The sequence below is a fragment of the Ischnura elegans genome, chromosome 7, assembly GCF_921293095.1.
Source record: "Ischnura elegans chromosome 7, ioIscEleg1.1, whole genome shotgun sequence".
Lineage (NCBI taxonomy): Eukaryota > Metazoa > Arthropoda > Insecta > Odonata > Coenagrionidae > Ischnura > Ischnura elegans.
The window spans coordinates 22,951,258-22,976,915 of NC_060252.1; the positions used below are offsets into that span (position 1 = coordinate 22,951,258).

Consider the following 25,658-nt stretch of genomic DNA (forward strand, 5'->3'; position numbering starts at 1 on the left):
AAACCTCTTGTTTGACAGGCGAAGTCTTTAACCCTCCGAGGCCAGCTGAGATGAGGTAAGGCGGCGGTGGGCGAACGAATTTCTTTCCCCGCGAAGCGAGTTAGCCGTTGAAGCGAGCGCCACACAGGGGGAGATTGGCGGAAGGAAAGAAGGATGGCGTGGTGCGAGAAGGGTGGGATGGAGGCTGCAAATAAATACACACACAGATAGGCGACGTCGCTCGCCTTCCACCGCAGTAACGCAATCACCACGGACGCCCAGAGGGTCTCCAGGGCGAGCGAAATGAAAAACGCGGGCAGAGGGGAGAAAAGTTTTTCAAGGAAGCGTGAGTGATAAAACTAACACAGATATATACTGGCTTAGTGATTCTACCCGAAGATTGGTTGGTATAGGTGAGGGTAGAGATCACCCCACACTAAGCCACAGAGCACCAACGGTGCAATGCTAATGAATAGTAGGAATACAGTTAAAGGGAGTATGATGCCATTCAGATCGAGACAAATCCTATACAACGTATTCGGAAACCATATCGTAAGTTACGTTAAAATATTTCTTGGAGTGTAGGCCAACGTATACTATTCAATTTACTGAAATACTTTGTACATATTTACCAATAAATATGTACAAAGTTAAGCCCTGATGATGGTTTAAAATAAACAAAAACGTTGGCTATAACTTTTTTGCATAACATACGTTGACCTACGCACCAAGAAATATTTTAACATGAATTAGACGAGGTCAAGATAAGGAAAGAAAATAATTATCGTAAGTTTATAAGTGGAACCGAATTAATAATGTCGCAACATAGAGGCAATGACTATATTCACTGAAACTGTGATTCAACCTCAGGGTCAGTTTGATTGCCGAGGGTATAACTCGTCATTCACCGCGTATTTAAATTAATACGCAAAAGTCGCCTCTTGAGCAATGCGACCCGAGTGACGAATTTTACGGAGAAATAAACTATGATTACTGCTGTTAAACGAAATTTAGATTCGAGATAATATAATCTATAAGATTCACGACTTTTAAAATACTTAATTCTAATAATTTGTACTTCTTTGCCTCATTTATGGCGTAATCACTGAATAAAACCAATTCCTTACTACATAAATATACATATTATTCTATCATTGTCTCCGGAGTTGTAGCATATATTAAATGAACAAACCATTAAAAGATATCATTCATTCTTGAATATCAACCATCATTTTTTTCGCATTTTTTTCTCTTTTCCATACGTCAAATTCATATTACGTTATCTCCCTATTCACACGTTTCCTCATTCATGTTTAACCCTGATTTTTAGGTTGTTCTGGTGTTCATATTTTATGTAGTCGGTAGGTATACTAATGCCTAATTGGAAGGGAAGAACGGCAAAGGTAGGCCTAGGATACATTCTATAAATAGAACATATCATGGAGGATGTAAAGCAGGAGAATAATCATCATCATTAGTTAAGCATCACCATTAGTGAACAATCCTAAGATTGGTTTGACGCAGCTCTCCATTCATCTCTCCTATCCGATAGCCTTTCCATGGCGACGTTCTTAGGACATAAATTCTCCTTGCCGTTCCACGAAAATCACAAAAGAGGACTTTCCAGACTGTCATTAAATGTGCTGTATTCACCTGAGGTCAGGAGAAATCAAGGTTGGCAGCTTCCGAAATGTGGTGTTGCAGAAGAATGATGAAGATCAAGTGGATAGATCTTATGAGGAACGCGGAATTTATAAGACGAATGGGTGAGGAGCCTTTTGAAAACCTTGGTGAGAAGACGGTACAGTTTAATCTTCTCATGAGACACGATGGTCTAACGAAAATTATTGTCTAGAGAATAATTGGAAGGGAAGAACGGTAAAGGTAGGCCTAGGATATTATGCATAGAACAGATCATGAACGATCTAAAGCAAGAGAGTTATCACCATCATTAGTCAACAATCCTAAGATTTTTCCTTATCCTTTTTCACCCCGACAGTGGCTTAGTAAGCACGACCCTCGCCACATGTGCCACAGTGTGGACTTGTGACGTCAACATCTTGTTCGGTAAAATCCATCCCGAAGTTCACTCTGAAAAAATAGCTTGGTGGTGGAACTGGTTAACACACCTTACCGGCAATCGCGAGATCCGGGTTCGAGTCCATGTTAAATCAACTATTTTTTCATGGCCAACTTCTTCCGTTGCTGTATTTAATTCTAAAACTGGTTTGACGCAGCTTTCCATTCCTCTCTTCCATCCGCTTAACTTTTCATAGCGACGTATTAATTGTCCTTTACACCCTTTATAACCTGTTCTATGTAACTCGTGTGAGGCCGTCCCTCACCCTTCTTCCATTCCTAGAGGAATTATGTAAATGTGAAAATACTAGCTGATATGGAAATTGAGTAGAGAGCAGGGTCATGCCAATACTCGGATTGCTAACTGATGATAATGATGATATCAAATAGTCAAAAAAATAGGTGTTTGATATCTATCGTCCCCCACCCTTCTTCCATACCCAGGCGAATTATGTAAATGTGAAAATCCTAGCTGATAGGGAAAATGAGTAGAGAGCAGGGTAATGCCAATACTCGGATTTCTAACTGATGATAATGACGATATCAAATAGCGAAATAAATTAGGTCTTTGATATCTATGGGTAAAATATTAACTAGTGATATTTTTCCCCTCGACGATGAAGAGAGATGTATTTCATTATAGCGTCTTTTTTTTGTCATGGCAGCGTTGAATTTTCACGGCTTATCGCTCCCATTTCAGTCACCTCCCTTCTGAGATATTTTTATCTCCACCTCCAGCCTCCCTCAAGCACTCGATTCGGGGCTTAATTTGCCGCCGTGGAGCTGCGAAATCTCATTTTCCCCGTTTTCGCACCTCGCCGACGCAGCGCCACCTAGCGGCGGTGAGCAAATGGCCTCCCTCCCCTAGCAACCCCATCCCACCCCCTCGCAACCTATTTGTGCCCTGCGCCGAAACCCCCCCCCCCCATTGCACCATCGCATATTGGTGATGGATGTGCTAAAGTGAATGCCTCTGAATGCTCCTAATAGTTATTATATATTTATGCTCGCAATAATGTCAATGCCTCACCATGTAAAGTTCGATTATAGTTTATAATTTGTTTCCGAAGTTGCAATAGTTAATAAAGGTGAAAAACAGTAAGTCTAATAAATCCTTCTTGAATTTACTCACATTTTGCAATCTTTCTCATAATTCGTTTATCTTATGTTATATCCCCATTTATACGTTCCCTCATTCAATGTTAATCCTAAACTTTCAAGTTGTTCTGGTGTTCGTATTTCACGTAGTAAGCAAGCATTAGTAGCTAAAAGTCAGTGGAGAAATCTTTCATCTAATACTATCTCCTAAGCTAGCTATTTCCTCATTCATGTTTATCCTTAATTTTTCTTTACTATCGACCGTCGCTCCACGAATATTACAAAAGAGGATTTTCCAGACTATCACTAAATGTGCTATCATTCACTTAAAGTCAACTTCATGCTGAAGCCAACTTTTAGTCAGATTCACAATGGAGTCTATTTTTAGTCAGTTCATACCGAAGTCAATTTTTTTCTGGAGAGATATCGTGGAACAGTATAGTCAAATGATACTCGGAGATATCGTGCTGTCTACTTATTTTAAATTCATAGCTTCGCAACACGTTTTTCAACTGGCTCGCAGTAATCATCAGGTATTACCATCACACCTATTTAATCATAATCAGGTACTTTGTAATTACCGCGAGCAAATTAAAACAGGTATTGTAGAGTTTTGAAAAGAAAATATGCGGAAAATACGATGTATTTGTGTCTATTTTATTTCAAAAATAATGTCATAAACATTTTATCTAATTATGTGTCTACGATATGTGTTATACGATATTTTTCATGGGTATCTTTTGTTTTAATAAGAATATTTTGAAAATTAAATCTAATTATGTGTATTAATTTTCAGAGAGGTATGAATCTACGTTAATGTAATCCATTTTCGGGTTGACCGCTGCGTGGAATGAATTTTCAACGCTCAACCATTCGTTCCTCCTGCAGGATACATAGTCGGGAGAGTTAATTACATTAATCCGAATTCATTGGATGGACCGTTGGAATTGCTAATGGGGATGATGGCTATTCACCTGAGCAGTGTATGGAAAAGATACCTCTCCCAAAACATACGAGTGCGGCAATCAGCACTCAGTGACAAATTTTCTGTTTTATTCTTTTTTATCCATTAAATCCATTGCATGATATATTCAAGTCATACACTTCAGTGACAAATTCCATGAAATCTATAAGCGTCCCTCTAAATCATTACTTCGGCAGAATTCATTATATTTTTTTCAAATCCAAGGTACAAAAAAGTATTTGCTTTATTACCCATCGGCATTATTTCCAACAAAAAAATGAAATATTTTGAGAAATGCTGAAAAGTCCTGTATTGAATTGCGTGAACTTGCAGTGAATGATCCCGGATAGAAAGTATTTTGTTTGGGGAAAATATTTAGCTTTGCGTAATTATTACCTTATTTCGGTTAACTTACGTTACAAATGCTATCCCATGAATTAAATTCTTTGAAAGATCATCTAGGAACTCATAAGTTGCGGATTCCGGAGAATATATTTGTGCATTTGGAGTGGTTCAATGAACATTCTCATGTTATCGGGATGAATTTATCTACCCCAAATGTACTTTGTTCCACCAGTCGGGAAAAAGATGAAAGTGGTTCCATCTCTATGGCGAGGTGAATGGTTGAATTAATTTCGATAGTAATTTCAATTACTCCCATCATGGAGAATCAAGATGAGTTTCCACCTTATTGCAGTGATAACTATCATCCTTTTCATATCCATAAAGTTTATTTAGAGATTCCCAACAATTTTTATTGCATCAAGTTGAAGTATTTATCAAATAATAACTGTTAAAAATATTTTGAAGATTATGTCAAGATACAATTTATATTGCATTTTAGGATGCTTTGACTTTGTTGAACGATATTTTTCCAATCAAAGTGAATTTTTATAACATTTCACTGAAAATGGAGCAACAAATGTATATTTAATTAATTACTTGAAGCGTATGACTGATTTTCTGACCTATACATACAAGATTTACCAATATTTAAGCTCTTGACCACGCCAGTTGGAGATTATATCCTCCTTCTGAGTTTTAATGCGATTAATTTGAAACCTGAAAGCTTTTTCAGCTTTTCAAGTGTCTCCCATCATGTAGAATGATTACTGAATACTAAAAATGGCGTTAATTTGACAAACCAGTTTCCCTGCTCACAAATTCAATGTAATTTACACTGTGAGAAAAGGTCACCCGATGACGGGGTGAGATTGTACCACTGAAACAAAAAATACTAAAGGCTTATGGAAATAAATAAAAATTTTAAATATTAATTTATTTACCTAATTCTTGCGCTGTAAAAATTATAATGGTATTAAGATAGAAGAATGCGAGGATTATTTGAACACATTCACATAATTATAACCAATAATGAGTCAAAATCAAAGCAGTTGACAGTTTTTAAATTAGTCTTACTTAAACATACATTTAATCAAGACGAGCGATATACAACAGTTTTGGATCATTAAGTAAACTTTTCAGGGTTAAATCAGGTTGGTTTCATATAAGCGGGAGAGGTATATGAATAATTAAGAAAGAAAATATGAACTAGTCTTCTTCATTGAAGTGAATATCATAGCTTGTGTCAAACTTTCTTGATGTACATGAATTTCTCTCATCCGAGAAATCTTAGCTTCCTATCGAAAGTTGGGTCTCAAAGCGGGAGAAGCCGATGTCTCTTCATTCTCAAAAACTCATCAATATTCAGCCGATGGCAGAACTTAATAGTCTCCGGAGCGAACGTCTTTGCCTCGTCGATCATCTGAAAAACAAACTTCTCATCGACGGAATTTCGATTGAGCTGTATCGAGCGCTACACATCTTCATTATCCCGATTCTAACAACTTAAAATTCTTCTTTCCCGAGGACACCAAGTACCGCGAACTTTAAATTATTCATCAGATTGATCTGACTTAAGTTTTCAAGTGGAATGGAGGAAAGGTTTTCTATTATATTTTATAAAAAAAAGGCCTAGCGTTAAATTTATTTATCCTCCTTTCCACAAATACTGCATTTCCAAATCACGGCCGGTGTTATTACATTTTTTATTGTCTTCAAGTCATACAAGAGAATGCAAAACAAAATGTTTATGAACCCATCATGAAGTGAAATGACAGCATTTTCGGATAGTTTCCATTAACTTAATTTCCCAATATGTTACAATACCACCAGATTAAGCCTAAAAAAAACTCTTAATATCCTATTCCACTGAACCTTTTCGGAACAATATATAAATCATATAAATTCCCCCAGCCTTTTTTCAGCGATTTCCTGAATCGTGAATAAATCTGTCTTTGTATTCATAAGTGATTCACACAACCCTTTAATTTAGATATGCATATTTTAATGTGTGCCGCATGGTTACTTGATGAAGGCGGCTTCTACCGACCAATCGTAATGGGTGAAAGTTATTCCTACATCAGAATCAACTTCTCTGGTGTAATCATTTAATTCGTGAATGAATTCCACCAACAAATGGTTAGATCACTAAGTATATTTGGCGCGCGGGAAAAGGCTATGACTAATCGAGAAAGGAAATTTAACAAGTTTTTCTTAGATGCTGCATTAATTTTATTTAGCCATTAAATCCTAAGTTCTTCTTAAAGTTGAACATGAAAGGAGAATCCGATGTATTTTTTCAAAAAATACAATCATCCTTCGGGTGTTGCAAAAAGTTATCATCCTTCTGAATTGGCTAATTGAAGTAAATTTATTTCGTTACTATTAGTTGAGTGGGAATTACAGGCAACATTAAGCAAACATATGGCAGATTACTGGCCTAAAAATTTCTAATTCCACCAGATAAAGTAGGAAACACCTCTCTATATCCTTACTAACTAAGCCTATTCGAACCAAGTAGTGAGTATTTGAAATTTCTTCAGCCTTTTTCTAGCTATTTCTAAACTCACGGAATCCCTCCGCCACCTTCGATTCAAATCTGTGGATGAATGCATTATTTTTTTTATTTAATCCTAATTTACTCTATAAAAATTGACTTGGTACAGGAATGCCTAATGGGGGAGTTAGTGACCACGCATAAAATTTACTACAAATCTTTAGATAAATTAATTAGTTTACAAATAAGCCATTGCAAAGTTTCAAAAAGTTAGTTAACTCATTAACAATTTGGTGCCAACAGTACCCTTTTAAATTTTACAATGAAAGTAATATTGTATCGATTGAATATTATTTTAAAGTATTTCAGGGAAAAATATGTTTTCATGTTTGTTTGCAATGATATCATTTTTCGATGCAGATTTGTCAAGAGGTCATTGAGCGACAGGTCTAATAGTTTATTCCTTAAGCTTTTTTTCTGAAATTATTTCTTTTTTGGAAACAAGAGTAATCTGTATTTTCTCAAAAGTATCTTCAGTCTCATTATTCTTTGTAAATAAGCAATGAAGCATGCCCTAATCAATGCTAGTTTGTTTCTGCTTAGGTGTCCAGTAATAGGGTGCTTTTTGCACCTGCGTGCTTTAAAAAAAATAAAATTCCGTAGTTGAATGCATTTATGCTTCGTTTAAGAAAATGTTTGGGCCTTAGTGGGTTAATGTACCCAAGTTTACGAGATTCTGCGTGGCCTGGTTATTCGATGAAGGCGGCTTTTAGCGACCTGTCTTCACGGTGACAGTTCCTTCTGTTTCTGCCACTCCGAATTCTCCGGTGTTATCATTTCATCCTAGGATGAACTCCACTCCCAGATGGCGCGGTGAACTAAATAGCACCCTGGCGCTGCTGTTGCTTTGAATGGCGTGTCGCTGTTTTAGAAAGCGTGCCTCGGAGGGCTCTCTCTTCGCGAATCGACCGGTCGCGTGTCAGCCCTCCTCAAGGTCTCGCAAAAGCGAAAGGGCTCGCGCACTCACTTCATTCAAGCCGCTCTCGTTTTTATATCTGTCACGGGTTGGGCAAGGGTAAACACGAACGGAAACTGCCCGGGGGGCTACACCCGATTATCTCCGCCTTACCACCCTCCTTCATCACAACCAGTGCAGTGAAATAAAGGAAGAAAACAGTGGGGAGAGAAATCAGTTCGTAAGATTTCCCGGCGAACTAGTTCAAAGAATTCTTCTCAGGTTTTCCACCGGTTGAGATTCTCCATGGCTCTTTGGAAGACCTCAAGGGCCATTTGGAAGGCATTCTTCTCGTGATCTCCACAGGCTGAGAATCTCCATAGAAGACCTTTAAGGCCATGGAGAATCTCAACCGGTGGTGCACCCAAGAAGAATTCCTTTAAATAGTAAGAAGAAAAAAATAGAGTTTTTGCCAAATCGAGTCCCGCCTTAAAAGGTTGCCCCTACACAGGGCATGGTTGTTTGATATCGTCCAACGTCGTTATTCGTTAGATTTTCGCGCTGTAAAGGTCTTAAATGCGCTGTTTGCTGGCCGTTGAAGAGAAAAACACTCACGGCCGTATTCACAGTTTCCTTAGTAAGCTACTAACGCCTGAGTAGCGTTCTTAGTAGTATCATACTAGCACAATGGTATTCATAGATAGTTAGTAAGGGCTACTAAACTTAGTATGCTATTATCTTAGTAGCCGGCTCTAAGTCGCCCTCCGGCCTTGTCTAAGGGAGCTACCATATATGGCGGACCGTTGTGGACCGCACAATAACCTTAGCGTTATTTTCTTTACGATTCATTTCTGCATTGTAAATTTTTTCGTTTATACTCCGACATTGAGGTGTATTTCTGCTTTTAGAATATTAATGTGTATAATACTGACGTTGCTAGTTAGTAGCTCTTAGTATCTCACTTAAAAGAATCCATGAATACCATATCTTAGTGGGCGACTTCAAAGGTCTTAGTAGCCGATTAAGTTAGTCACCCTACTAGCTTGTTTTAGCGGAAATCTATGAATACGGCCGTTAATGTTTATAATAGAGTACGTCGGTGGTGATCAAACTACAGCTGGCGTGGAAGATACGGCTCCCTTGAGTGTTCCATAAGGCCCACGTTGAGTCGACGAGAAAAATTCAGGATTACGTAGGCTTCCGCGGGTAGTTTTTTTGTGTAGATACGAGTCTTACGGGTTTGATTTCGCGTTGGTCCATATTTTCGGACGAAATTTTTGTCAGACATGTGCTTGGATGAGTTGCTAATGTAGCCTCTTTTGCCAACTTACACACCTACGCGGACTTAAACCCGGAAGACATGCATCTTAAAAAAATACAGGCTTTAAATTGACAGTCAAATAAGCAATCAAAGTTCACTAAACACACTCTCCATAATCCTTTATTTTTTAATAAAACTTAGTTACATGATAAACAAGAGTGTTGGACTTGTATTATATATGTATCATAAAGTAATAGCCTAGTAAATACAAGCGGTTTACATGGACCTGACGGTTGCAATTTCTAACAAATTAATCCTTATGCACACCACAAGGCACATACCGATGTATGAGTGAAATGAGTTCTTTCCGAATCGATATGAAGTTAATGACCAATTAGTAGAGATACGTGAAATTCGCACTTTCATTTTTACTTTATCGCAATTCGAATTGCGTAAAAAATAGCGGCAATTTTCGAAACATTTCTATGAATGTTACTGTTGAAAGTCAAAATATTGAGTTATTAAGTCGATTATTTGACCCAATACCCACAGTTCAAAAGTTCACTCTACTAAATGGCCCTACTCACTGGGCTATCAAGTCCCCTTCATCTATATTTACATACTACCGCGCAAGCTGCCTAAATAGGTGCTAGGACACCAGCCTTAAGGTAGTTTGAGCGAGATAGATCCGTAGTCACAACAGCGACTGAATCTTCTCAAAATTTACAAATATCAAGAGTTGTTAAGGTTTTTGATACAATTTTATAATTTTTTGTTGGGAAAATATTTGCTTCAGTTGCTTATTTTTCTCGGTAATGAGCAAAATATACGTATTTTAAACTCTATCTTGACTTATTACCAAAGGTACCAACCGTACTTTTAGTAATATAATAATAAGTTTCCTTAATATAGTATGGACTTAATCCCGACTTGGAGTACGATATCCTGGCATCTGAAATGTTCAAACATAAAACTATAAGAGTTACTTATATTAGAAAGCAATTTTAAAGCATTGTATCGCAAGAAATGACATATGTCTAAGAGACGTTCGACTTGGCAACAACGTCAAATTTCTTAGGTTGGTGCGACTCTCAGAGAAACAAGTGAATGGCTTGAAGCGTTACAGGAGTGCAGAGATTTCGGTGTTGAAATATACTTTAGAAAGTCGAGTATTTCTCTAACTTTTTAGTGAAATATGCCAGTTTTTCAGCCTTCTCTGCTTCAACGATGAAGCCATCCACTAGTAAAGCGGGGCGGTTTGTGCGGAAGAAGGAATTTACGAAGGGACAGAAGAGTTCTTCTCGAACGTTACGAACGAACGGCTCCTGAAGTTAATCACAATCAAGATCAGCTTACATAGCTAACATTGGTAACATATTCCCTTTCGTATTATATCTTTTGCTCTTACAATGACTTCGGGAACAACCAAAGTTGGTTCACAGGGACTGTAACTTGCCTCCTTACTGTAGCCTTCATTTTTTCTTCTATTCTGCTGGAGTGGGGCATATGCAGTGTTGAATGCTAGCAAAGAAATGTTTCTTTTTAAGACTAGCCTCTGCCCATTTCTTCAAAATTTACTGTGAATGCCTGAAGTGTATTTTTTTAACACTGATTTTAAGGAAAAAATCCCACTACTATGTTGGAAATATGAGGGAACATTATCACAAGCAAGTTAGAGTGATAAGACAGCAGAGAAATACCTCATATACAAACAAATAAAGTATATAGTAGCCAATTTAATGTCTCTTGGGAGCCCTGGCTCTCCTTTTTATGTTCTTAGCCAACACTGAGTGAAACTGAAATGTGTATTGCTGCATTTATGTAACATTGTAGAGTGCTTTTCTGTAAATATTTTGTAATTTTTGTTATGTATTAATAAGAAATATGCATACCAGAAGTGTAGTAATATATCATTTTTTTGTCTGATTCCTTCCTACAAACCCTAAGTTGGTAGCTATGTGCATATATTTCCAGAATAGGGCCTTGAGATGAAAAGCAGAATATTGAAATTGTATCCAGTTTAACTAAAGGTAAGGGGGTATTGCAGTAGGCATAAAGGTGAATGGCAAGCTTCATTTAGAATGGTGTTATGGAGATTTTAGTAGTTGAAGCTCAATATTGCGATTCTTTAGCTTTTAGTATCTCTGTAATGATGTAAGCAGAAGTCCATTTGGTGTGAATTTCTTGTTCCTAAGGGATTGTTGTAAGGAAATGGCAAGATGCACTTCCTTTTAGACTCAATATGACTATTATTGGAAGATTAATTTATACTTCGGTTACGTTCTATCTAAAGATTAGATTCATTTGATTGCTTCGTGGTTAGTAGTCAGCTCTGCATTCATGACGTGGAAATCTACAGTTACTGGAGCAAGAACTTTCCAACAGAGCAATCTTGTAATTTTGCATTACGTGGAAGAAAAGATAGGTAATTTAAAATCGATGTCGGCCAATGTTAATATATTCGGAGGGCTGGTTCTACATTCATTTTTTCGAAAGGTTTCCTCAAATTCGGTTTAGGCAACAAGATTTAGTAGGTTTTATGCATTGTGGGATGAATTCTGATTTCCAAAAGGGAGATGATTCGACAGAATTTTACCATAAACGAAATGTGTTGTTTGACTTAAGTGTAAACGCATGACTACACTCATAATATCTCGCTTTGAATCCTATCCTTTCGTTTATGTAAGGTTCGGACTGCGTTGACTTAAATATGAAAAGTACCTGTCAATAACTACCTGTTAACGTTGTTCAATAGGTTTCACGCACGGCTCATACCTAAAAGATGGTTTGAGCCACTCGATTTCACCACAAATAGCAAGTTCATTAATGCGGATGGAGAATCGTACTTGTGAAAGTAAATATGCAGACACCTTTAGTATGCGTAAAATCGGTAATATCTTTCCTCCCAAAGCATGCCAAATAATATTTACGTACACATAAGAAATCTCTTTATTCGAAGTTTACAGAAACCCAAATAGTATTAGGAATCGCGAATCTCATATTTCACTTCCCAATGTCCACCACGAAGTAATTTTTGTACTTGGAATTTACTGCGACAATATGGAAAGTCAGTACACTAAACTCTTACGCAATCAATTATATCCAGTAATGCTTATTCCTTGTATGCTGTCGTATGCGATCATGTTTGTTTACGTTTAATTCTAAAGCAGCGTTGCCAAGCCGAATCTTCCGGCATCCGGTCGTCTGCAGGAAATGCCTGTTCGACGAAAAGTTTTTCTTTTATATTTTAATTATACTACCGGTGACCTATAATTTTAATGCAACCAAAAATTCATAAATGAAGTTTACTACACTCAGTTAGTTTTTTGTCGATTTCTATAAACGGGAAATAATTCTTTTTAAATAAATTCTGTCGCCAAAGCGCATGGCTCCTATCTATGCCATGTAAATCAGCTTCTCTTTGCTCACAAATATCTCTGAATTTAGCCCGGTAAGGGGTGTATATTATGATATCACTGGAAAGATCAAGACTTTTTCTTTACAATGAGATAAAAATCATAGAATTCTATGATGATTGATTTTTCGCTCAAACTACCTTAAACAAATAAAAAGGTAGTATTCTAACGTAGTTCCACCTAGCATTTATTAAAGCCTCGGGGAAAAACGAATTCCTAAATCTATCCGTTTGGCAAAATATCTCTCTTAATTTATCGTTTCTGTCGAAGGCGTTCATACCATTCTAAAATACATTAGACAATCTTTAATATAACTTTTCCGTCTTCCTTTTTCTTGGGTGGTGTTAGAATGAGAATTTCTCAGGAAGTTCCTAACACATCGTTTCCACCTGCTTGAAATACGCAGCGCGAAGATTCTGAGCCAACTTCGTGACGGGAGCCTCTAAAAGCGCTCACCCATCGATTTGACATCGCTTTGCTTGACCCCGGAGCGCACGGGTGAGCTGACTAAGGAAAAAAATTGTGTCCATGGCGGTATTTTTCTGGGCATGACCAGCCATAATGACGTCAGCGGTGTAAAAACTCTTCAACGGCTCGAAATGCATTCCGGATGATTTCTAGGAACCGATCACAAACTAAGCGAAGTGCCAAATAAAATCAACGTATCTTCGATATTGACTTATGAAAAATACGGCAAGGCGTCTATTACTTGCCGGCATTGCAATGATAAATAGGGTAATTACAATAACTTAATAACGCTGAGATAAATGAATAAAAAATTACCAAGTACCCCAAGGCAAGAATGTGGCTATGATGCAGGATTTCCAGCATTTTGTTCTGATTCACACGATACCTATTTGTTTTTGTACAAGTAAATAGATACTCGCTAGGGTACTCTGACATGGGTAAGGTCTAGTATTGCGTGATTTAAGCTTACGACTGTTGGAAGATTTACCGTCGCCTATCCATACACATAAACCGGTTGATGCAATGAGTAAGGGAATAAAAAAAATATGCAGGATTATTCAACTATAATGTGTGTTATAGTAACGGAAGAAGACGAATTAAGGAAAAGATTTGAGTTAATTATGCTTGCTACGAAGCAAGTTAGCTAACTGGGCGTTCGTTTTGGTTTCTTTGGTGGATGATTATGAGCTGCAGCTAGCATTTGAAAAGAAAAAGAAGATAATCTTTCAATGAGAGCAAAATTTGGTACTTTCTTCGCTAACTAGTACGGTCAACCAAAACAAATAACCCGAAGGAACGCCCTGGAAAGATTAATTATTGAAGCACTCTGGGTGTCTCCACGCAGCCTGTTGATGGGCGGCTATTCTCAGTTCGCCAGAATCCTGAATAATGCCTCGTAAACGCCCCTTGTGGGATGAAAGAGGTGGCCATTGCACCGTCAGCCCGGAAGGGACATAAAGCGGTGAAGATGACCTTCCTTCGCCTTATACAAGAAGCGAACGATCCGACCCTTTTCCCTGAGGTTGTGAATCTCTGGCGAATTGTAACAATGATCCAGATTCTTTCGGCAAAAGCCAGAAACGCAGTAAAACGATTTGAGGATAAGTTTTGCATTAAAATGTGCCACCGTCGGAGAGGACGATCAGGCTGTCAAGTACTTAAGTTGCGGCAAATAACGAGAAAATGTGCTATTTGAGGAAGGAATGAGTAGTTATTTAAGATAATATACGGCTGTCATGAATTTGTTCCTATTGTAATCCACTGTACTCCCTAATTAATTCGATTCGGGACCGGTCATGATTTTCCAGTGTCCGTCGATGACTTTTAGGCGTCATCATCAATGATAGTGAAACCAAAATAATGGATTATTTTCACGCAAATTATAAAAAATAGACTTATCTTACAATTAGTATTTAATGCATCTTTTGGACAGCAATTATTCATATTCTGAAGAATTTCACTTGTTTTCATCAGAATTTCACGATTGAAAGCAATAAAACTCTTCCGAAAGAAATAACAAGAATTGTACTCATCGTACTTTGCATCGAATTTTTGAAAGAAGACAGGCAAGATCCCAATGTAATTTACACGCAATTTATTAATACGGTAGGATAATAGTCTTATAAAACGTGTTGTACAAAAATTGGTTGTTAAAAACATTATCAGCGTTCTTTGTTTTCTTCATTCTAAACTATTTTTACATTTGTTGCATAAATAAAAATGAGTTTTAATTAAAAATTAAAAATTATTATAAATTAAATTTTTGATTGATTACATTTGTTGTATCCAAGTTAGAATGAGGCTATCGGTGTCATGGAAACTTCACGTAACCCCAAAGAAAAACATAAATAACCACGCTGCGGAGATATTTTGCTCTAAAAAACCTTGGATTCTTCAGCAGAAAAACTCACCTTAACACAATGGGGGCCGAAAAACAATCCTTAGGCAGATATAAATCGGAAAAAAAGAAATAAAGTATACCAGTAAAATGTATTATAAATTCAGACACAAAAAATGTGGGTGGCGGGCTGGCAGGTAAACAACTTCAGATCAACTTTTCATCCGAGACGAGTCGCGACGCTGCGTAGTTACCACCAACCCCGATCCAACAATGTAGCAAATAGGCGTATCATCGTTTGGGCGCAGCGGGGGCGGAATTTGGATATTGTGAGCGGAGAGGGTGAAGCCATCGCGCTGATTCCTGAGACGGACGAGGCGACCATCCATCCGTCTTTCAAATTGATGCGCATATTATCCCGGCCATTTTTCTCATCAGTCCATAAGTCAGAGTATGTGAAGAAGAGAACTAATCGGATAAATCGGAATGTACAGGGTGAACGAAAATTATGTCACGAAATTTTATCCCTGGAGAGCTGATGCGAGTAGGGACCAATATTACTTCGAAGTTAAGACGTCATCATCAGGTGAACTCTACAGAGGTCTAACAATCCTGATCACATGCGCCATTATTTCTGATTCCGATCATACCGATGTACTTGCAGGTTGGAGGAATTTTTGTCACGAAACTTTAACCCAGGAGAGCTGATTCCAGTGGAGACCAAAATTACTCATGATGTTTCGGTGGAAAACGCACCATTTTTATAATACAAAAACTTTGAGTCAAGTGCTCCGATTGGCCGCGAGTTTGCCATGTTGCCAGATGCCCTGGACAACTCGCGACTTCGAATGCTTTTCCTGCCGGAGATCGCGTTGTATCCAAGATATCCGGCAACAGGGCAAACTCGCGGCCAATCGGAGCGCTCGGCTCAAAGTTTCTGTAGATTAAAAGTGGGTGCGTTTTCGACCAAAACATCATGAATTTAATCAATAGTAGTGGGCGTAACTTGGTGGAAATCCATAATCGCAGGAATAAAAGGATCACAACTTTGCTATTTCCACATGGTAATTTATTAAGACAGACCATGGTTTCGTTACAGAGTGACATTATCACCTTGATAATGCTACTCTGTAACGAAACCATGGTCGGTCTTAATAAATTACCATGTGGAAATAGCAAAGTTGTTCATCCTTCTATTCCTGCGAAAACATTATGAGCAATTTTGGTCTCCACTGGAATCAGCTCTCCTAGGTATAAGTTTCGTGACAAAATTTCCTCCAACCTGTACGTAAATGGTAATGATCGGAATCGGAAATAATGGCGCATGTTATTAAGATAGTTAGACCTCTGTAGAGTTCCCCTGATGATGACGTCTTTCGTTGGAACCATGGTCGTGTAAATGTGAGAATACGTATTTCATGTGAAAGCACTTAGTTTATTCTTTTTCATAAAATGAAGGTCATGTGATGGGTGGACATTACTTTTGATTCTTTGGTCGCTGAGTATAAGGTAAATCTAAAATTAGCATACTATATGAAGTTAATACTACGATGTTTGAGAAATTTGATAAATTCTTCGCTAACTTGTGCAATTAATAACCAGAAAGAACGCCCTGGAAAGTAAATTTGTTGAAGTGAGTGGAGGATAAGTTTTACTTTAAACGAAAGATAAGTTTTGCGTTCTGCTTTTGATGGGTAAATTGGCGGAGACCGGCGATAATGTTTGTTCGCAAAACAATTATATTTTTATACTGTATTACGTAGAGCTTCATTAAAATATGGTCAAATGGCAGCCGTAATGGCTGTCGTATAAAAAGTCGGTTGGAACTTTTAAAAAATACCGAAAAATAAATCTATTTAGATGTTATACTCCGCAAGGCGCCCCAAAAAGGTGTGTGGCGGGGGTGTGATGATCCGTATGGGAATTATTAAGGGATTTATGCGCGCGTTTGCTGAGGCGATTTGGCGTAACATGTGATCAAATCCTTCATTGCTATAAGGATAATAGCATCCCTATATTTCACTTCGCTCGGTTAATTTACCTCCCTTAAGTTACCATACGGAACGGACCTAGTGCGGATCTAAAATTAAGTTCACTTTGGAATAAATAGAGACGGACGCCTAGGAAAAAAACGAAAAGTTGAAAGCGTCTAAAACGGCTGACAAAATCGATTTGTTCATTTGGGCGGAAAAAATAGAGCATTTTTTTCATTATATCCTGAGATTGAATTCTTAAGGATTATCTAATTTGATTGCCAACGTGATTGGTTACTTTTGCGGCTCTCCTGACTCAATGGCTTGAAAGAAAATGTGATCAATCTATTTTTACTACACCAGCTACATTTATTTTTTAAAGTGGAAATCTTATTATGTAACTATTAAAGTTAAAATTAGAGAATGATTTACTTTCGGATCGCGCGTGCTTAATTGATGAATGCAGATGAGGAGCGGAAGGGAAGTCGCTTTTTGTGGTCCGCCACGCCCCGAATGAACCTGGGACATGTCAACCCCGCGGAATAAGGTGGATGGGAAAGTTTATCGAGCGGCAAGGAGGTGGTCCCCGGCCGGGAGACGAACCCCGCGCCCTAAGGAGCAGAGCAGGGTCCGGAAGGCGATAACGAAAGGGAGGCCCACGTATTCCGGTGAAGAGGGTCTGGTCGCCTGGATGAAAGGGGGTGGGGGAGGGGGGAGGAGGAGGAGGGTGGAGGGGGAGTGGAGAGATCAATACGCGGAGGGTAAGCGGCCCAGATGGGTGAGTCGACGAAAGGGAGGGGGTGAGGGGGCGAGGGTACGGCCCGAGGGGCAAGCCAAGGGTGTGAGGGGAGGGGAGGGGATGGGAGATATACACGTGACTTGGGAGACGACCATTGAGTAGGGTAAGGAAGAAGAGGGGGGGGGGTTATGTCACAAAAGTCGAGCCGGAAAAAAAATCAAATGGCCATGTACTCGAGTCACGTGACCACACCGAAATGTTTGATTACATTGTAGACACTGGCCGATCTAGCAGAGTGTAACGGGAAGATTTTCGGATGACAAAAACCGAATGAAGGGTGATATTTCGCACTCGTCCGGCCAAAGCTGCAATAATTTTATGTTTGACGAGGGTTTAAGGTGCGTTGTCACTGGTGCGGCCAGAGCGATAGTCGTTGAACGATTATCGGTGGACGATCATCGCCGAGCGATGATCGTTGCAGTGGTCATTGTCACTGATGCGATTAATAAACATTAGTTCAGTTGAGGTTTGACTGTTGCTAAGTGAAGTACTGAATGATGAGTTTAAGAAAACGGCTACTGAGTTATTTGTTAGTTGAAGATTTAGAAGATGAAGATATTTTAGAAATGTTAAGTGTACCACGACTTAACACACATAATATATTCACAAAGAGAACAGAAGAAGGTTACTTCAAAATATTAATAAACAATCATTTGCAAGCTGATGAGAGAATGTTTTCTGAGTTCTTTAGACTTTCCAAAGTTCAGTTTCAGTTTGTGTCTAGTTTAATCAATGAGGACCTTAAGAAGTTGTCTTCAAACTACATTCCATATCCAATCACAGGAGATGAGAAGTTAGCTCTTACGTTAAGGTAGGATATATTTTTTATTCTTATTTAATTTTTGTAAAGCAATGATTTTTTAGAATGATTATAAAAACCCATATATTGTAATAGGAAAAGGTTCAAGTAGAGCTTTTGTTTAAGGAGTGAGAGTAAAAAGGTTTTATGCTTCGGTTAGGTTTAAATACATCTTTGCATATAAAAACCCAGCCGCATCATGTTGGATTATTTAATTGCAAAGATTACCTAATACACCTGAAATTCAAGAATATTTCATAATGTATGGGACTAGCAAAGGAGGGAAGGTTGAACAAGGGAAAGTAAATTCATTAACTGAGATTGCTCATTTTGAAAATAACACAATTTTATTAACACAAGAATAAACAAGCAGACGCATAAGTTCTGTTCTGGTGTTCAAAATGATAAGTAAAAGTAATTTGAAGAAAAATAAGCCTGATGTGAGATATAAACTCCGATAAAATAATTATCAAATACACTTAGTCTCTTTAAATCAAATTAAGTCTCAATAAACTAACTCATGAAGTTAGTGAACATTGGAGATTTTCCACTGGGCATATTGTATGGATCCATAATTGTTGTACTCTGATCATACTGCTGGGTAGATAAAGTTTGCCCACCACACTGCTGAGTTTGGCCATATTGGGACGTTGATGACATTAAACTGGCATCAGAAGACGAAGGCGAAGAGATCATAAACATTTGGTTATTTGCAGATGTTCCCTGACGTGACGCCCACATATCGGATTCTATATTTGAAATTAAAGTTAATGTTTCCAACTTAGCTCGCTGTTGCAAGCTAGGGGGCATCTTTTGAACAGTTTTTGCAATGCTTTTAAAAAATAAAGTTATATCGTCTGTTTCTTCATCCTTCTCAAGCAGATTCTTGATCATTGTATCTCTCTCTTTGGAGCGTTTTTCGATTGCAAAACAAACTTTATCGCGGAAAGTAGTTTTCTTTGGCAGAGTAGTTTCGTTCTTAGACAAGACTTCTTTGGTGGACACTTGTTTCGGAGGCACAGGCTGAGGCGAGGATCGAGCTGCTGCATCTGTTTGCGTTTCTTGCTCAATTTCAGATACATCGAAAGGAACTGAGTCATCATTTTCGTCATAAGCACTCCCTTCGTTGTCCTCGGTGATGTTGCAGAAGCTTCTGAAAACAAATAAAAAATACTAGGTAACCTGTTGCTCGTAATAAAAGATTTAATAATGAAAACATAAACTGCTAGGCCTTTACAGTTTACAGTTGGCCCAAAGTATCTGTGCGCGTGGAAGGTACACTACTAACCAGAATAAAACATATTCTCAATACAAATATTGATATACCATCAACGTTAACCCTTAGTATATTATTTAACTTACTTTCGTTTAACATCCGCAGAATGGAGGAAAGCAAGTTGTTCTTGTAACTGCCACTTCTTCCCTTTTTTACATGGTGGGGCCTCAGAACCAGTTTTGTTGTTTTCTCGCATCTTCCTGTCATGTGTATCTTTTATATTTCTCCAACGTTTCTTGCAGTCAGCAACTGAAAAAGACAAATATTTTTATGCAAGTTTCCTTTTAGATGCATAATTTAGATAGTATGTCATAGTTACAAAATAGTTGTAATTACAAAATTACTAAGAAATTTAACGTTACTTCTTGTTTTTTCCAGATTCTTGGCTACTGGAGAGTCATATCACTCTTTAAGATTTCAGTACAGGATTTCAGTTAGTGAAATAAGCCGTATTATAAAACAAACTCTGGCTGTTTTGAAGGAGAAGCTAGTGCCACTGTTTTTACCAAACATTTCTAAAGAAGGACTGGAAGAGAAGTCTAACGAATATTATGTAAAATGGAATTTCCCAAACTGCATCGGAACCATCGACGGAAAACACGTACGAATCAGGTGTCCTATGAAGTCTTCCTCTTTGTACTACAATTACAAAGGGTTCTTTTCTATAGTATTGCTTGCAGTTGTTGATGCTAACTACAAGTTTATGTTTATTGATGTCGGCTCCTACGGGAAAGAGGGAGATAGCGGGATTTTTGAAAAATCTACCTTGGGGAAAGCGTTTTTCAATGGCACTCTACTTCCACCTCCACGAAGGCTTCCAAACAGTCAACTTTTGCTGCCACATGTGTTGATAGGAGATGACGCATTCAAGCTACATCCTAATATGATGAAACCTTACCAAAAAAGAAGATGCTCTTGCAAACAATATTAAAGGCACGTTCAATTACCGGTTGTGCCGTGCTCGCAGAACCTCTGAAAACGCCTTTGGCATTTTGAGCCAGGTATTTCGAGTTTTTTATACTCCAATCAATCTACTCCCAGAAACTGTTGACAATGTCATAGTTGTCAGTTGTTGTTTGCACAACATGATGAGGGAAGGCTATCTCTCTCGTAGTGGAAGAGCGAACTACGAACTTGACCCAACCGAGGCCCTACCGACAGAAAATTTGATCCCCCTAAGAGCTACTGGTGGTTATGCAAACGTTAAGGGTTTCACCGAGAGGAGCACTTTTGCCTCATACTTTGTGGAAGAGGGGAAAGTAAGTTGGCAAGAATCAAGTGTACACAAAACAGACAGATCCTAAACTAACATGTCTTGAGAGTTTACGCTATTGGTTTATTAACGAAACAAACATTTAAATGTTCATTTTTATGTCTTAATAAAAAGGTTTTGCTGTATTTTTGTTTCTTTACTATCACAGTTATTTCTTGTAAATTGAGTGATCACTTGGCATACCGCTTAAGGCGAGCCACTAAGGCCTACCTCCGAATTGTTAAATTCCTCTTTAGGTACTCTTGTCTAAGAAACTACTTAACCTATAGGTAAAAAAGGTATAAAAGGTATAGGTATAGGTATAAAATATCATCCAAAAATTGGTAAAAAAATCGCCCCTATTTGCTTCCCGATAGGAATAATTAAGTTTGGAGACCTCCAGATATAGAAAACGAGTATCATCAACTACAGTTATTTTTTATTGCTTTTTTAAATTTTGTAAGGCAAAAAATATGATATTTTCTGAAAGAAAGTATTCTAAAGTATAAAAAAGAGCATAATCAAACTGTGGGGGTTATTAGTTTGTTATATTAGTTAATTATGTGAAATACACTTACCTGATCTTCCAACTTCTTCAGATATAACCACCCAAACATTGTCTTTAGCCCTTTGGTCCTTATACTGGGGATTTCTCAGGTCATAAATCAAAGGGTGAGGAGAAATCGCCTCTACTAGTTTCTCGTCTTCCTCAGGTGTAAAATTTAATTTTAGAGCTGTTTTGGATGACATTGCACAAACACACTTACGCACTCAATCAAACTCGCATGTGCACCCCTCGAAAATCGGCCAACGACTGCGATTATGACTGCTCCAGCAGCAGACCCGTACGACTGCAGTCAGCGACTCTGGCGACAGTTGCGTCAGTGACAACGGCGCCATTGAAGACAATGCACAGCAGGCGCTCTACGATTATCGTCCAACGACTGTAGTTCAACGATTATCGTTCCAGCCGCACCAGTGACAACGCACCTTTAGATGGAAGATGGGACTTTTTAGTCCCAACCTCGCCCAATAAAGGCGCATTATTATACCTTGAATACGCGGAGAGTAAATGGGATCCGGCGCAGAAAGACTTATAACGTGAACTTAATATATGACACCAAAACCTGCGCGATTCGTCAAAAATTGCTACGGAAATAGAAATAGAAAATGAAATTTATTATTCCGGGACAATTTTGTTCCTTAGGAACATATATGGTTATAAATATAATAGAGTCAGACATATTATAATAATAAGTAGATTTAAATTACACATCAATTTCACAGAATGCGACTAAATATATAACAGAGTAGAACAAAAAAATACATTATAATTACCGGCAAGACAAACGTATGAACTCATAAATACATCTAATTTTATTGACTTTAGCATCAGCACAATAATAAGTTAAGTTACAATATTCAATTTACATGTAGCAATATTTCATAATATTTCTTTTTGAACTGTCTTACATTTTTAGATTTTTTTAAATCGTATGACAATTGATTCCATATTTCGCAGGAGGTGATAAAGAAAGATCCAGCGTAAATGGATGTTCTATGGTATGGTATGTAAAGTTCTTCCATATGGCGTGTCGGACGTTTATTCATTTTAGCATTATATTGTATATTTTTGTGCAAATATGTGGGAAGTTCAGTCGAAATTAACTTGTACGTAAATGTTGCATAAATGTAGAAATACATAAGGAGCCACAACGCTTTTGGACGAATTATTCTGGGAGCCTCTAGAGATTCTGAGGCAACATAATACACTTATATTCAGTGGCGTAGCCAGGAATTTTGTTCGGGTAAGGGGGTCCAAAACCAGGGGGGAAATGTATAAAAAAACAGAGCACCAAGTAGAGGGTTTTAAACTAATTTTAACACTTTATAATCGAAAAAACTTCACTTTTCAAAGAAATCTTTTGTAAATTCATAATTTTTCAATATTTGGTATTGTTTTATGTTGAAAAATTAGTTTTATTTTATGTTTGGGGGGGGGGGGCGAACCCCTCAGACCCACTCCTCGCTACGCCACTGCTTAGATTCGTGGAGCAACTATGAAAATATATCTTTCTTACTTACACAGAGAATGTCATAGTAGAACCTCACCAAATTTCCAGGCCCCATAGAAACGACAAATAAGGGAGATATTTTACCCGAACGGTTATGTAAAGAAATTCATTTTTCTTCCGAGCAATGAAGGGCTTCAATAAAAGCTAGGCGGAACTTCTTACGCAAATTACTTCTTTTGTTAACGGCTGGCTTTTTCTAACAGCCCCGCCACACGCCTTTTATGCGTGAAAATTTTAAATTTTGGACGGATTCTCTTTATGAATCCTACATTCCTTACAACTTTACAGACAGTTTGGTCTAGTTTTAGTTTCAGCACATGAAAACGTTGTTGTCCTTCCCGTCTTAATTTCCTGGATTTCAATTTCCTCACCCTGTCACGTCTTCAGTTGTTAACTGGCAAAATTCCACAAAGGGGGCAGCACTGAGTTAAGACAGTAACTTTAGACGTGTAGACGCGCGAATAGTTCCGACCGTGGTCGTTACGTGTGTAACGTAAACGGGGAATAAGCGATAGGTTAGTGGGGGGGGGGGGGCGGGCTGCGAAAGCATGTGAAGTTGAGGGCAAGTTGAGGGGCCGTGGAGGGGATGGAGAGTGTTCTCCGGGTTTCTACCTTCCTATAGCCTGTTCACTTTATGTCTGCGGGTGAGCGTTCGTGAGAGCCCGGTCACTCTCGGATGGTTTCGCTGGTAGGGGAGGGGTAGTACCGAGAGAGAGGAGGAGCGAACATAACGTTGCCAAATGTACATAGCTGCCCTACTTTGTCACTGAAAACGTGTGAGTCATGAGTGGCCACAGGCATTTTGGCCCCGGCGCCGAGACAATATACCTACTCATTTGGAAGGCATTGGGGATAATCCTTTCACAGAAGCCCATGACATTGTCTGCTACCGTTCTGAATGAGGCACCATTGGTGGAAGGCACTAAGTAAGATAAAAGGAGAACGTGTGAGGTTTGGCAACACTGCTCCAAGAGCAGATTCACGATGTTAACTCGACGGAGGTATGAGAGCGACTCACTGAGGCCACGCCTACTGTTTGCTGATTGGCAAAGGCTAAGTAACATGTTGAGAAATTTTCCCTCTCTTCATCTCCACTTGCTTTGGCCACACCAGCTCACCCGCAGAGATAAAATGAACAGAGTATAGCAGCGATCTACTGGAGAGAATACGGACAAGGGAGTAAGGGCCTTTGCACACTAGGCTCCCATTGTGGTGCCATATGGTGGCGCCACTTTGGAAGCGCGTTTGGTGGCGAGTAACCTTGAGTGGTGAGCCACTTCATCATCCACCACGCTTGCTCAGTTTACTGTTTCCTATTAATCGCGATGGATGTGGAAGAAGCTTGTGGGTTTGCTTTTATGTATTTTTTACATGCGGAATAATAGGAAAATAAACGAGAAAATACTGGATACACCAGTTTTTACGCTTTACATCTCTGTCCTAGTACACTTCACCACTCATGTCCCACAACCCTGGCATGGATTGGACTTCAAAGACAAAACGTTCCACGTCTCTTCGCTTTTTGGATGTGGCTTAATATAGGAACTAGTGATTCGTTGAGAAATCAATAAAAAAAGACATAATCATGATTAAAAAGTTAAATTTCGTCGGAAATACGTCTCATAATAAAGGACTCATTCTTTTCATATTTGGTGTGTATTACTAATCTTGAAATAATACCGAAATTAAACACTAACGGCGGAAAGTTATTGGTCATCACCGAAGAACAAATTATGTGACTCGTGCTATCAGCGTGCTTAAAAAATTGGGGATCAGGAAGTCAGGTCTCCTGTAAAGAGAGGAGCTGGAAAAAAGGAGAGGGGGGAGAGGCTCTTCGAAAGAAGCTACTTCCTCTTGCTTTCATGTCACTTGAAGCTTTTACTCGAAATCAGTGAAATTTTCTCCGGACATCGAACTCCGGTCTCCATCCATTGCTATTCCACATTCCGCATACAATTATAATTTTTCACGGGAAACTACTTCTTCACCTTTCCCATCCATACAATAAGCCATTTTAGGAAGAGAAATTTCACCCTGGCGAGAGTGTGTGAAGGCCTGCAGACGCCACCTCGTGAGTTCAGCGGGCTTCCGCAACAATGTATGTCGGGAGTGCTTGAGTGTTTCAAGCGAATCGGGGGTAAGAGAGTTTGAATGGAATTGGAGGGGACGGGGAAAGGTAAGTGGCAGTGGGAGAGGATGGAGACAATGGCTGCGATTGTTGGCGCCGCTAAGGGGTCATGTGGGGGAGGGGGAGGGGCGGAGGAGAGTGGGATGATAGGGGCGGCCAAGGATGGGAGAAAGGAAAGAAAATACAGGCAAAACATTCCAAGTCATCTTCTCAAGAGCATCTGGCTACGTGGCAAACTCGTGCCCAATAGGAGTGCTTGGCTCAAAGTTACCGTAGTTTAAACATGGTGCGTTTTCGATCTAAACATCATTTGTAGAGATACGTGAAAGTAGCACTTTCATTTTAATTTTATAGCACTTTCAATTACAGTCCATAGCATTTTGTAGCATCTATTTTTTTCTGTATTTTCATAATGAATCACGAGTAGTTGACGACAAAGTATGACGAAACATAGTTATTT

The 25,658-nt window shown here is 38.6% G+C and overlaps 2 protein-coding genes across 2 annotated transcripts in view; both read right to left on the reverse strand.

Annotated features, from left to right (window-relative positions):
* The window catches only part of LOC124162566 (low-density lipoprotein receptor-related protein 4-like), a 737,794-nt gene that overhangs the window by 222,931 nt on the left and 489,205 nt on the right, over positions 1 to 25,658 (reverse strand). The window lies entirely within an intron of this gene.
* Positions 18,914 to 20,641, reverse strand: LOC124162930. Its single transcript, XM_046539677.1, has 2 exons — positions 19,830 to 20,641; positions 18,914 to 19,620 (listed from the first exon to the last, which is right to left on the reverse strand). The coding sequence occupies exons 1-2, from the start codon at positions 19,937 to 19,939 to the stop codon at positions 18,981 to 18,983; spliced, it is 750 nt and encodes a 249-aa protein (XP_046395633.1). The 5' UTR covers positions 19,940 to 20,641; the 3' UTR covers positions 18,914 to 18,980.

Bases quoted from the DNA above. Each gene is read 5' to 3' on its own strand.
- LOC124162930 (XM_046539677.1), bottom strand. From the start codon at position 19,939: ATGCGAGAAAACAACAAAACTGGTTCTGAGGCCCCACCATGTAAAAAA. The intron at 19,621-19,829 runs GTAAGTTAAATA...ATTTGTTTTCAG, and splicing joins TCTGCGGATGTTAAACGAAA to AAGCTTCTGCAACATCACCG.